Source organism: Panthera uncia, chromosome A2 (genome assembly GCF_023721935.1).
Source record: "Panthera uncia isolate 11264 chromosome A2, Puncia_PCG_1.0, whole genome shotgun sequence".
Lineage (NCBI taxonomy): Eukaryota > Metazoa > Chordata > Mammalia > Carnivora > Felidae > Panthera > Panthera uncia.
The window spans coordinates 417316-429331 of NC_064816.1; the positions used below are offsets into that span (position 1 = coordinate 417316).

The 12016-nt window shown below is 64.8% G+C and overlaps 1 protein-coding gene across 3 annotated transcripts; it reads left to right on the plus strand.

Moving 5' to 3' along the window:
* The first annotated feature begins 469 nt into the window (after window positions 1-469).
* WDR18 (WD repeat domain 18) lies at window positions 470-10018 on the plus strand. 3 transcript variants are annotated; one of them, XM_049639471.1, is made up of 11 exons: window positions 474-1573; window positions 2620-2730; window positions 4183-4316; window positions 4472-4613; window positions 5067-5210; window positions 5355-5419; window positions 5514-5638; window positions 5892-6058; window positions 6944-7012; window positions 7105-7232; window positions 9323-10018. In XM_049639471.1, exons 1-11 carry the CDS (start codon window positions 1364-1366, stop codon window positions 9384-9386), a joined length of 1359 nt encoding a protein of 452 aa, XP_049495428.1. In that variant the 5' UTR covers window positions 474-1363; the 3' UTR covers window positions 9387-10018. The 3 variants fall into 3 exon arrangements, with proteins under 3 accessions (XP_049495429.1, XP_049495428.1, XP_049495430.1); XM_049639473.1 differs by lacking the exon at window positions 474-1573 and adding an exon at window positions 1596-2041; XM_049639472.1 differs by lacking the exon at window positions 9323-10018 and having other exon boundaries at window positions 470-1573; window positions 7105-7236.
* Window positions 10019-12016: the final 1998 nt, after the last annotated feature.

Consider the following 12016-nt stretch of genomic DNA (forward strand, 5'->3'; position numbering starts at 1 on the left):
ATTTGAGGAACCTAGGAGCATCAACTCGTTGTGAGGGTGGAAATCAAGGAGACCTGGTTCCACTTGCAACCTGTCTGAACTAGGAGGTCCCTGCACACTCAGCTCTCCTCACGTCAATTTACAAGAGTCCTTAAGTTCCCAATGGATCCTCGCCCTCCAGGATAAAGTAAAATCCAGGCTACCCACTGGCTGAAAGGCCCTGCACTGCCCAGCTCTATCCTCCATGGTCTGCCTCGGGGCCTTTGCACGTTCCTCTGCCCACCTTTCCCTCCAAGTTGTTAATTCCCTGCTCAAGTGACACCTGCTCTCGGAAGCCCCTCTTCCAGACCCCCAAACTAGGCAGGTCCCCCGTGGCAGCCCTATCCCCGTAACTGCTTCTTGCTGTGGCCCCAGAGCTGGGAGCAGCCGCCGTGGGCAAAAGCCCTTTCCGGGTCCGGCCTCCCGGTCCGAGGCTTGCGCCTGCCACCTGGCGGTCGGGGCTGGAGCCGCGGATACCCCACGCCCCGAGCTCCCGTTCCTCGCTCAGGCGGTTCCCTCCCTCCGTCCACCCATCGCCTCCTGGATATGAAGCGGGGTTGGGGGCGCACGGTCTCCGCCCTGCTCTAGGACACCTGCTCCCATAACGCCCTCGGCAGCTTGGGGCGGGCGCTTCCGGCACTGTTGCAGACCCCGGGCATCCGGCACCCTCCAGTGTCGCTGGGAATAGACGCCAAGGCCTCACCGGCTAAGTGGATTGACTTCACAGGTTTCCAACTAATTCCACGTTTTTGAAAGGCGCTGTTTGGAGACCCGGCCTGGGGCCGGCAGCTGTAGTGGAGGGTAGGCGCCCCTCAGACTGAGATCGCGACTTGTTTGGCCTGCACCACGTTCCTGAAATGTACAGGTGCACTTCGTGGCCCCAGAGAAGAGGGGTCTGGGGGCAGCGGACGGTGGACCCGGGGGCGTTCAGCTAGACAGGTTAGGTACGCAGTGCGCGTTTTTCGTGCAAATGATTATCGAGGCCTGCGAGCTCGGGACTTTACTATTCGCACATTAAAAAAAAAGAAAAGGAACCCGAGAGACCGCGTCACTTGGTCAAAGGCGCCCAGCGGAGACGGCCAGGAGACCTCCGGGCTCTGAAGTTCTCCGCAGGAGACCCTGCGCCCCGACTTCCCCACCTATCTGGGGGCGAGGTCTCCTCCCACGGTCACCAACTCCACGGCACGCGCCCCCACCGCCGCGGGGCGGGGATCTAGCCCCCTCTGGAGCACGTGGTCACGCGCCAGCCCGGGCGAGGAGACGTGGGCGCCGCTCTAGCCGCCGCGGCGCAGGTGCCGGAGTCTCGCTGGCGTGACGTACTTCCGGGGCGGTGGGGGGAGGCAAGATGGCGGCTCCCATGGAAGTGGCCGTGTGTACGGACTCGGCGGCCCAGCTGTGGAGCTGCATCGTGTGGGAGCTGCATTCGGGCGCCAATTTGCTCACGTACCGCGGCGGCCAGGCCGGACCCCGCGGCCTGGCGCTGCTCAATGGCGAGTACCTGCTGGCGGCGCAGCTGGGCAAGAACTACATCAGCGCCTGGGAGCTGCAGCGGAAGGTGCGGCGGCGCGCGCCCCGGCCCGGGCTTCGTCGGAGAGTGCGCGGGGTGCCCCAGAGTGGGGTCGGGGGAAGGGTCGGTGGGGCCCGCGGGGTCCCTGAACCGGGGCCGGGGTGGTCTCGGTTAGGGTGCGCTGCGCATGCGCGGGTCTGGGGGCGGTTGGCGAGGAGGGAGGCTCGCTCTGGGTTGGGTGGGATCGTTGGCGCTGGGCTGAGGGTGGGCCACTGGGGACAGTGAGGAGCGTCTGTGCGGCAGGCACCCTTGATGGGCTGGGGAAGTAGGAGGGAGCTTGGGGAGCGAAGTTTAAGTAAAGGACTTTCAGAGTGTTAGCTCTTGAATGCTCCCTTTCTGTAAAGACAGCTTTCTGATCTTAACACCCTAATAAACTTGTTTGCTGCTCATTTAAGGAGAAGGGGGGGAAAAAAAGGATTTTCTGGGGGGGTTCCACGGGTCTGTTGTTCTTGGAAGGTGAATATCAGAGGCCCAGGAGAGTCATGCATTTATTCCCCCCCCCCCCCAAAGAGATACTACCCTTCATCCCAAGGGCCCATTGGTCTTTTCTTATAAACACCCAACGTGCAGCCACTGAAGTTTCCTTTTGCCCGGCTCTGACAGCTGAAGTTTCTCGGGACAAGCTCTGTGTTCTGGCTTTACCTGGTGTGGTCCACTCATACTCAGGAAGTTTTCCCTTTAAAGAGATGAGAAAACTGACCGTCCGGATCACAGGCTGGATGTTAGGGAAGGCGGGGTTGTGGCACAAGCCGCCTGGCCATTGGGCTCTCCAGCTCCTTCCTGGACCTTCTGTGGCTTGCCCACCCCTACCCCCACCCAGAGTGAGCACCGTTCTGCTTTGATCCAGCAATCTGCAGGCCTCCCCCTCCAGCCTGCAAAGCCTGGGCTGGATCAGGTGCCTTCTTGATGACCCTTGATTAGTTCAAATCACCCCTTTTCCTGCCCTTCTTTCTAGCTCTCTCGGACTTTTCTCCCCACTGTCCCCTAGCTTCCGAGTTCCACGCGAAGCTCAGAGGCTTCTTATGTCTCTCTAGGACCAGCTCCAGCAGAAGATCATGTGTCCTGGACCTGTCACCTGTCTGACCACATCGCCCAATGGCCTGTATGTCCTGGCAGGGATTGCAGAGAGCATATACCTGTGGGAGGTAAGAGCAGGCGTAAAACCAAGGTAGTGGGATTTGGTCTCAGGGCGCTGGGTTAATTAGACCATGTTGTCACCAACAGTTGCTTATGTTTGGGCGGGGGACACCCGCGTCACCTCCTGCACAGACAGCACAGGGTTTGGAGCCAGAAGATGGACACATAATCACGCTCTGCCTTTCTTGACCTTGTCCACACCTGTAAAACGGCCTTTGTACTTCCCCCAGAGGTCTGAGGGCCACAGAGATACGAGGGGGCTTAGTTATTTCACCCCAGAGGCTTTTAATGATTTTAACAATTTTTAATGATTCTAAAACGAGGAAGCGGTTGCTCTGGTGCAGGGAGGGAAACTGGGGCGGGGGGGGCGGGGGTTCTTCAAAGGTTGCCCATCATGGTAGAAATCCTTGCCCTGGTGCAGGGAACGTGGGCAGAAATCAATGTCCCCTTTCCCTCTCTAATGAGGGACGTCTTGGGTCTTGGCTGGCGGGCTCTGTGGTCTGACCCTGGCTCCCTCACCCTCCGGGAGAATTCTTGACCGGTGCAGGCCATGGACACAAGGGGGCGCCCCCCACAGCCAACCCAAGGCAGCAACTCCGCCTGAGGACCTGACTCCGGTTATCTTCCACTGTCCATCTTTCCCCCCCTCCGTCTGTGTGGATGAGGGGGGAGGAAAGCTGGAAATGCTCAGAGCAGGGGCCTCAGGGGGAGGCTGTGTGTTTCTCCGGCTTTTCCTTATGTAAGGACACCAATGGTTAGATTCAGGGCCACCCTCTGGTGTGTGGTTAGACTTGTAAAGACCCCGTGTTCAAGGAAGGCCTCAGGTCTCGGGAGTTAGAACGGGAATCTGGGTATTAGGGGAACACCGGTCAACTCGCAACACAGTCTTGGCCCCCCAGCCCACCCCACCTTCCCAGGCTCACCTGTCCGTGCCGCCAGGGGCCTCCCCCTTGCCCCCGGCCACCGGCCCATCCCCCTGTGGAGGCGTCTGAAGACGGGGACTTCCCGCTCCTGGGTCCCAGGTCTGGCCGGTTCTGGAGGGAAGGGCCCACGGCCTCACCAGCCTCTTCTGTGGCCTTGTCACTCTCCTCCGTGCAGACAAGCCCCTGCCCTCCCCGGACGCCATGGTTACGTGACGGCCTTGTCCCGCACTGGACAGGGGTCCTCGGGCCAGCTGACGCACAGGGCTCAGAGGTCAGGGTGACTGTGGACGAGGGGGTGGGAGCTCCAACAAGATCATCATCCATTTGGGGATGTCCTAGGCAGGACAGCCGGGAAGAGGCATGGCCTCCCACCAGGCCTCAGTATTCCTCCCAGACACCCTGGCCGTGAACCCCTGACCCGAGCGCTGGGACAGTCAGTGTGGACAGGCTCTCCCCCCAGCGCCCCCGTGTGGCCTGGCAGCCGGGGGGCGGGGGCAGCGCCCGTTTCCTGCCCTGACCTGTGTGCACCCTCCACAGGTCTCCACGGGGAACCTTCTGGTCATCCTGAGCCGCCACTATCAGGATGTGTCGTGCTTGCGGTTCACTGGGGACAGCAGCCACTTCCTCTCGGGGGGCAAAGACTGCCTGGTGCTGGTGTGGAGCCTGTGCAGGTGGGGCCTCGGGCCCTCTCGGGTCGGGTCTGGCCCCAGCGCACGTGGAAAGAGCCGTGCCGGGGCCCCAGGGTGGGAGGGGGCTGAGAGCCAGGCGGGGGCATCAGGGGGTGGGCCCCCGCCCCCCCTCGCCGAGGTCTGTTTCTTGCACACAGCGTGCTGCAGGTGGACCCCTCCAGGACCCCAGCCCCCCGGCATGTCTGGTCTCGTCACACCCTCCCCATCACAGACCTGCACTGTGGCTTTGGGGGGCCCCTGGCCCGGGTGGCCACCTCTTCGCTGGACCAGACGGTGAAGGTAGGGACCCCCCTCCCCCAAGTGGATCTGTGAGTCATGTCCTGGCAGCTGGCAGGCTCTTGGCCAGCGTGAGCCAGTGAGTCGCCTCCTTTCCCCAGGCTGGCAGCTCCAGACAGCTCCTAATCCCCCTGATGCCTCCCGCCTCAAGGACGGCCAGAGGGTGGACGGTCCAGGCCTGCGTCGGCTTGGAAATTCCCAGTTGGCTGCCTGTGCCTGGCGGCTCCCTGGCCAGACCTCAGGGGATTTGAGGGCACGCTGGCCCTTCGGGCTTTGCGGTGGGCGGGGGCCGGCGGCGGCTAAAGCAGGTGGGGGGAGGGGTCATGGGCCTGAGAGGCGAGTTCTGCCCCCAGGGAGGCTGGGTCTCTCCGCACCCCCGCCCCCCGGGCCACGGCTGCGGCCCCGGTTCCCGGGGGTCCAGAGCGGCCAGAGCTCCTATCGCACCCACACCCCCAGCTGTGGGAGGTCTCGTCGGGCGAGCTCCTGCTCTCTGTGCTGTTCGACGTGGCCATCGTGGCCGTGACCATGGACCTGGCCGAGCACCACCTGTTCTGTGGCGGCAGCGACGGTTCCATCTTCCAGGTCGACCTTTGCACCTGGGTGAGTGGACAGGTGGGGGAAGGGGGTGCCTGGGCCCGGGCCGGGGTGCTCAGTGGGCCGTGGGACCCCAGGTTCCCCCCCCCCGCCCCGCTGCCTGGGGCCCCCGGGCTGAGGTGCGGCCCCGGGCCCTCTCGGCCTCCACAGCCTGGGCAGAGAGAGAAGACCTTCCAGCCGGAGCAGGACAGCGGGAAGGCGTTCAGAGGGCACAGGTGCGGGGCGGGGCCAGGAGCGGGAGGGGCCCCGTCCTCGGGCTCTCGGCTTGGGGTCACCTGTGCCGCCCTCTGTGGGGCTCGTCGTCCCCAGGAACCAGGTGACCTGCCTGTCCGTGTCTACTGACGGCAGCGTGCTGCTCTCCGGCTCCCACGATGAGACCGTGCGCCTGTGGGACGTCCAGAGCAAGCAGTGCATCAGGACGGTGACCCTCAAAGGTGAGGCGCCCTGGGTGCGGGGGCACGGGGCAGCCAGCTCCTCCGGGGGCTCTCGAAGGCGCGCGGCTTCGCCGGTTTGTCCACACCGCGGTTTTTCCCCGGCGAGTTGGCCGCCCCGGGGCCTGTGCTGTGAGGAGAGGCCCGGGGTCCGGGCGGTGCCGCTCCTGGACAGCGGGGGGGTGAGGACTGGGGGCCCGTGGGAGCCGCCTGCGTGGCCTGGGGCGGCTTCGGACCGCGGCCTGCCCTGCCACAGGCCCTGTGACCAACGCCTCCATCATGCTGGCGCCGCTCAGCATGCTGAGCTCGGACTTCAGGCCGGGCCTGCCCCTGCCCCACTTCAACAAGCACCTGCTGGGCGCCGAGCACGGGGACGAGCCCCACCGAGGGGGCTTCACGCTGCGCCTGGGCCTCCACCAGCAGGTACGTCCCCGTCCCCACACAGGCGTCCCCTCCCTGGGCCTCGGGAAGACCTTCCTCTGCCCAGCTCTGCACGTTCCGTCGGGTTCAGGGTGGTGACCTGCCTCGGGCACCGGCGCTCCCGGTGAGGGGGCATCTCTGACCTGGCGACTGAGCCCAGGCGGGGGTTTGGCAGGTGAGCTCAGGAAACCCAGGGCGTTCGGAACGAGGGCGCGTTGCGGAGCAGAGCTTGGCCTGAAAGTACCGTGTGTCCGGCCGCTTCTCCACGGGGGGGCCGCGGGGGGGGGGGGGGGGGAGCCCCCAGGGATGGCCCGTCTGCCGCCCCAGGCCCGGGGGCACCCGCCTGCTCTGCAGGTCCTTGCCTGGCACGCTCGGGCCGTGCTCCGCCCACCGTTCTGTGCCGTGAACGGCACAAGCCCCTTGGGGTGTCTGGAGCCCTCCTGCGGACAGCCGGCCTCTGGCTGTGCCGACGAGGGCCGCGTGCCCGGACGCTGTCCAGCAGGAGACAGATGGCCTCCCCGCAGCAGTCGCGGCGTCCAGCCCACGGTGTGCCGGGGCTGGAGGCCTCGGCCGAGCGGCCGGCCCGTCTCCTGGGCCTCCTTGACCTTGGTCTCTGCACGACCGTCAGGGCCCAGCGCCGCGCCCACGGCGTGGCCTCGGGTGTCCCTGCCCCCCCCGGGCCGCGTTGGGAGTACACATTGCACGCGTCCAGCCGGGGGGTTGGAGCCCGTGACCTCAGTAGAGACGTCGCGCGCCCCAGCCCGGCGTCTGGCGCTCCTTTCCGCAAACCTCAGCGTCCCCCCGGCCAGCGGGTGTCAGGAAGGCACCTCCCCGGCGGGGCCGCTGCCCCTGCTGACTGGGCGCCACGCGGCCCCTTCTGTGTTGCAGGGCTCGGAGCCCAGCCACCTGGAGCGGGCGGACCAGCTGCACGCGGTGATGAGCGGCACGATGGAGAAGGTGGGCCGGGGCCACGGGGCGGGCAGGGGACGCCCCCGAGCCCCCTCCCCGCCCGGGACCCGCAGGCGACCCGGCTCCCTGTCCTCCCCCAGAGCGTCCTGGGCGGCCAGGACCAGCTGCGGATCCGCGTGGCCGAGCTGGAGGACGAGGTGCGGAACCTGCGGAAGGTCAACCGCGACCTGTTCGACTTCTCCACGCGCATCATCACGCGGCCGGCCAAGTGAGCGCCCCGCCCGCCGGGCGGCCCCTGGACGCGTTGCCCCCTCGAGGAGCCTTGTGCACCACGTGCTGGCCACCGGTGCCCCCGTGTGGCTTCTGGTGCCGCTCCGTCTTTAACGGAAGGACTAAAAGCCTCTTCTCTTCAACCCTCTGTGTGCCCTGGCGGTGGCGGGGGGGTGGCCCCAGGTCCCGCGTGGTGGCCCCGGGACTCCTAGCGGGACCTGTTTCAGCAGAGCCCCCCGAGTCCGGTTTTTAAAACTCCGTGTCAAGAAGTCACGGTTCTTTTCAGAGACTGGTCGGCCGCCCCAGGGCTTTCGCTCGACCGTGAGGACCAGGCCACACTTGGTGGGAGGGTGTGCTGGGGCAGGGGTGGCTTCTGAGGTGCAGGTGGAGGTTACCCCGGGCAGGAACGGTTCAGAGAGCGCAGTGTGGTCCCACTGGTCCCGTCCCTTCGATGGCCTCCCAGCAAGGGTGCCCCCAGCCTGGCTCACGTGGTGGCGGTTCTGGGCCAGAGTCCTCCAGAAGGACGTGTGCCCACACGGCCCGATGAGAACGTCCCTTGGCCTAAAAGGGCCCGAGAGAGGCCAGGGACACCTGCCCTGGGGATGTGGCCAGTGGTCAGCCGGCACCTGGGGCCCGGCTCAGACACGTGGGCCCCATAGCCTCGGAACTTTCCGGAAGGCTGCCCACCTCTGACAGCTCAGCTTCATGACCTAGAAAATCCACGCGATTGAGCAGGTGCTGGAGAACCTGGAGCTGGAACCAGCAGTGCCGGCTCGGATCCCGCTCCTGGGCTCAGGGATGGCCCCTTGCTCTGGCTGTGCGCCCTGGCCACGGGTCTCGCCACACGGCAGCTGATAGGGCATGAGATGGGGTCCTGCTGGCCAACTGGGGACACCACGTTGTAAGCCCCCCACCCCCACAGCTTTCAGTTGGGCTCCATCAGCCCCTTGAGGCCAGAATGGGGTTACAGCAGGCCTTGGGCCTCTGGGGTTCCCATCGGCAGCGGAGGGCAGGGAGGGGCTTGGCCAGGGTCCCAAGGGTGCCAGCCCCCTCCCCAGAGTGCCGGGGTCTCTGCTTTCCCATCTGTAGGCTGGGCCCAGGCTGTCCTCACCCTCGGGTCTCCAGAAAGTCTGGAAGATCTGGTTTGACTGAGGCTCTGGTGCCCAGACCCAAGCGAGGGTCACTCGGAGCCCCTGGTGCCTGTGCCCTTGTGCCTCCATGCCCTCGGCTGCCTGTACGTGTTCCAGGAGTAAATGTTTCAGAAGGAGATGTGTTGCTGGTTCTGGGGGCCGGGTGCTGGGAAGGGAGCTGGCAGGTGGCCATGAGATGGGCTGAGCGTTTCGACCTTCATCTAGAGGCCGCCCTTCCTGGCTCTGGATTCTTGCCTCGGGGGTGCTGTTCCCTCTGCCCTGACCTCCCAAGGATTCACAGGGTCAGAGGCCCGCCCCCCCGCCCAGCACCACTCTGGACCCTCAGCTGCTGACTCCGTGGGTCCTGGGGTTTCCTCCTGCCGTGTCACTCCTCCCGCCCTCTGGCCCGGGGCAGAGGCAGCTGACCTTCCTGGTTCCTGCAGGGCTGAGGGGAGGGGTGGGGGGGGGGGGGCTGTGATGTGACTCAGGCCCGAGAGCATCAGGGGACACTTGGTCCCCGCTGGCCTCTCCATCTGGTCACTGCAGCCTCGGAGAAGCTGCACTCGGGCCCAGACTCAGTTTCCATATCTGTAAAGCGGGACATGGCCCTTCTGGGTCCGCAGGGAGGCCTCAGAGCTTGTGCACAGCTGGCGTGCGGCAGGTGCCTGGCACGGGGCGAAGCATCAGGTCCGGGCTGAGGTTCACGTGCACATTCTGTAGCACAAGCTGACCCCAAATCCTGCGCAGTCACTGCTGGAGGGGAAGAGGCCGGCGACACCCGGTGCCTGCCGGCAGTGTTCCAGGAGGGAACCGCGGGTGCACTGGTGGGGATGTGGGGCGGGTGCTGGCGTAGCAAACGGTCTGGAGGGTCCTCGGAAATCGGGCCTCCCCGTGCTCCGGCAGGCCTGTGTCCCGGCTCTCACCACACTCCCGTGTCCGGGCTCCCTCTCACCCGCAGGAGATGCACGTCGGGGCGCAAAGAGGTACCTGCACACCCACGTTCACAGCAGCACGGTCCTTAGTCGCCAGACACCCCCGGTGCCCGTCCGCGCACGAAGGGTAGACACTCCGTGGTCCATCCACACGCCCGAATGTGATCCAGCCTTAGAAAGTGCCACCTGCCACCACATGGATGGACCTCGAGGACACTGCGCGGTGACAGAAGCCAGACACAGAAGGACACGTCCTGCGTGACCCCACGCACGGGGGGTCCCCTGAGGAGTCGCGTCCACAGAGCCAGGGAGCAGACTGGGGGAGCCAGGGGTGGGCAGGGGGCGGGGAGTCTGTGCTGCTTGGGGACAGAGTCTCAGTCTGGGGAGATGGAAAGTTCTGGAGACGGGTGGTGGGGGCGGCTGCACGACAGTGTGCGCCTGATGTCCCTGAGCTGTGCACTTGAAAGTGGTCACGACGAGGGGCGCCTGGGTGGCTCGGTCGGTTAAACGTGGACTTGATTTTTGGCTTAGGTCGCGATCTCGTGGTTCCCGGGGTCCAGCCCCGCGTCAGGCTCCATGGAGCGTGCTTGAGGTTCTCACTCCTTCTCTCAGCCCTTCCCAGTTTGTCTTCTGTCTCTCAAAAAACAAAACAAAACAAAACCAAAAAAAAATGGTTAAAGTGTTCAATTTTATTACGCGTTTTACCACAATTGGGAAAAACACCTCCCGTGTGTTCACTTGTTGAATCTGCACGGCAGCCGGGAGGTGGGAACTAGTATCGCCTTGTAAGTATGGGGAAACTGAGGCACGGTGGTCAGGGAGCTGATGCTGGGTCACACAGGTGGGACGTGATAGTTCTAGATTCCCACGGAGTCTGGGCTCTTTGTCCCGGCCCCTGACCGGGGGGACATGATGCAGAAAAGGCAGAAGTGTAGTGGACACGGGCAGCTTCAGAGGGCGCCCATGTGTGTGAGCCCTCAGAGGGCCAAGGGCGGCCGGCTGGCATCCGCTGAGCTGGCTTGGGGTGAGGGACCGTCCCCTACCCAGGACGGGCCCCTCGTCCTGAGGAGTCGTGCTGTCAGAGGGACCTCACCACAGGGTGGGCAGAGCCCGGGCGGTGCCTGCGGGCTCTTCGCCTCCTGGTGCCTCAGCCAGGACCAGGGCAGGTGGGTGGGCTCCCCGGTGCCAGGGGCCCCTGGCAGGACAGCGGTGACTCAGGTCAGGGCGCGAGCCTGCAACCTGGGACCTTCCCTGTCCTCGGGTGGCTGGCCAAGTGGCTGGACACGGTGGCCTTGTCGGCCGGAACCCAGGCACGCAGCTCTGGACGCTCATCTCCAAATTGGATCCACACTGTTGGCTGCCGTTTGGCATTTTTATTTATCTGATGGAGTTTTATTCCTGCCTCTGTAACACTGGCTCCAAAAGGAGATGGTTTTGTGTGTGAAGAATCAGCCGAGTGTAGATTCGCTCATTAGCACGGGAATGTTCTGTGCCCTGAGGGGTGTTGGGACACTTCCCCCCCCCCCGCCCCCCCACCTAGGGGAGGACGGGCTGAGAGGATTCCGTGCAGGGCGCTGGTGGGCCTGGGTCAGCCAGTGTTTATTGAGCACCTGCTGCTTGCCAGGGTCACGGGAAGAACCTGGTCAGAGCACGGGAGAAGGCTGGGGGGATGGTAGAGGGCAGGGAGCTATGGAAGCTTCTGGAGCAGTGGAGGGTGAGGTAACTGTCCCGTCTGAGCTCAAGCATCAATTATAGAGTGCCCACTGTGTGCGAGCATCAGAGACCACATTAGCAAGCCAGACCCACTCTTGCCCTCCCACTGCTGAGTAGGGAAGGTGGCCACTAAATAAAGCAGATAAACCAACAAAAGTTTGACGGCATATGATCACGTAGGCGCGGGGGGGGGGGGGGGGGCTTCACGGGGGGGGGGGAGGAAGTTCTGTATCTTTCTGGGTGACCAGCAAGAAATGTTTTTCAGAACAGGGGCGTTTGGTACTGGGTCTTGAAGGGTGAGGAGTTTTCTGCTCCAAGTTACCTGCCTGCCCACAACTGGAAGGCAGGAGATCTACCCTGCAGGTTCCTATCACACGTGATCTGCCTCAGTTTCCCCAGGGTGCACACAACGTCAGAGCGCACTCGAATGGGCTGGTCTAGGTAGAGCTGGAGGTGGGCAGTATTGCTGTGTGACCCCTCCTGGGCCTCAGCTCCCCTGACATCAACGGGCAGCGTTCCCAGGCTGGGGCATGAGCGATTCTGCGGTGGAACGGGGATGAGTGTGGGGACAGATTTGGACACAAATGCCCTTCCCGGTGCTAAGCCTCGGTTTCCTCGTCTGTAGAATGGGGAAATAACTCACCTGGCACGGAGCTGGGAAGAGCGGTGGTTGGGGACCACACCCCACCCCCACCCCCGCGCGGCGTGGCCATCTGAGCCTCAGTGTCCCGCCCTGGGTAGTGGGTCCCGCTCCTCCCTAGAGGCTTGCCGACCCTGGGGCGCCGGACGGAGCGAGGGCGGGCGCAGGTCGGCCGGCGGCGTGGGGGGCGGGGGCGCGCGGGGGAGGGATGCCCCTGCCCCGCGGGGGGCGGGGCAGCGAGCGGCGGGGGCCGGGCCCCAGACCCCGCCTCCTGCGCGGTGGCCCCGGCGGCTCCGCCCCGCGGCGCGGCCGGCAACTTCGGGATGGAGTTTGTGCGGACGCTGTGGCTCGGCCTGGCGCGCCCGCC

Excerpts from the sequence above, each read along its gene's own strand:
- WDR18 (XM_049639471.1), top strand. The coding sequence starts at position 1,364 with ATGGCGGCTCCCATGGAAGTGGCCGTGTGTACGGACTCGGCGGCCCAG. Across the intron at positions 1,574-2,619 it reads CCTGGGAGCTGCAGCGGAAG|GACCAGCTCCAGCAGAAGAT; the intron begins GTGCGGCGGCGC and ends ATGTCTCTCTAG. Across the intron at positions 6,059-6,943 it reads GCCTGGGCCTCCACCAGCAG|GGCTCGGAGCCCAGCCACCT; the intron begins GTACGTCCCCGT and ends TCTGTGTTGCAG.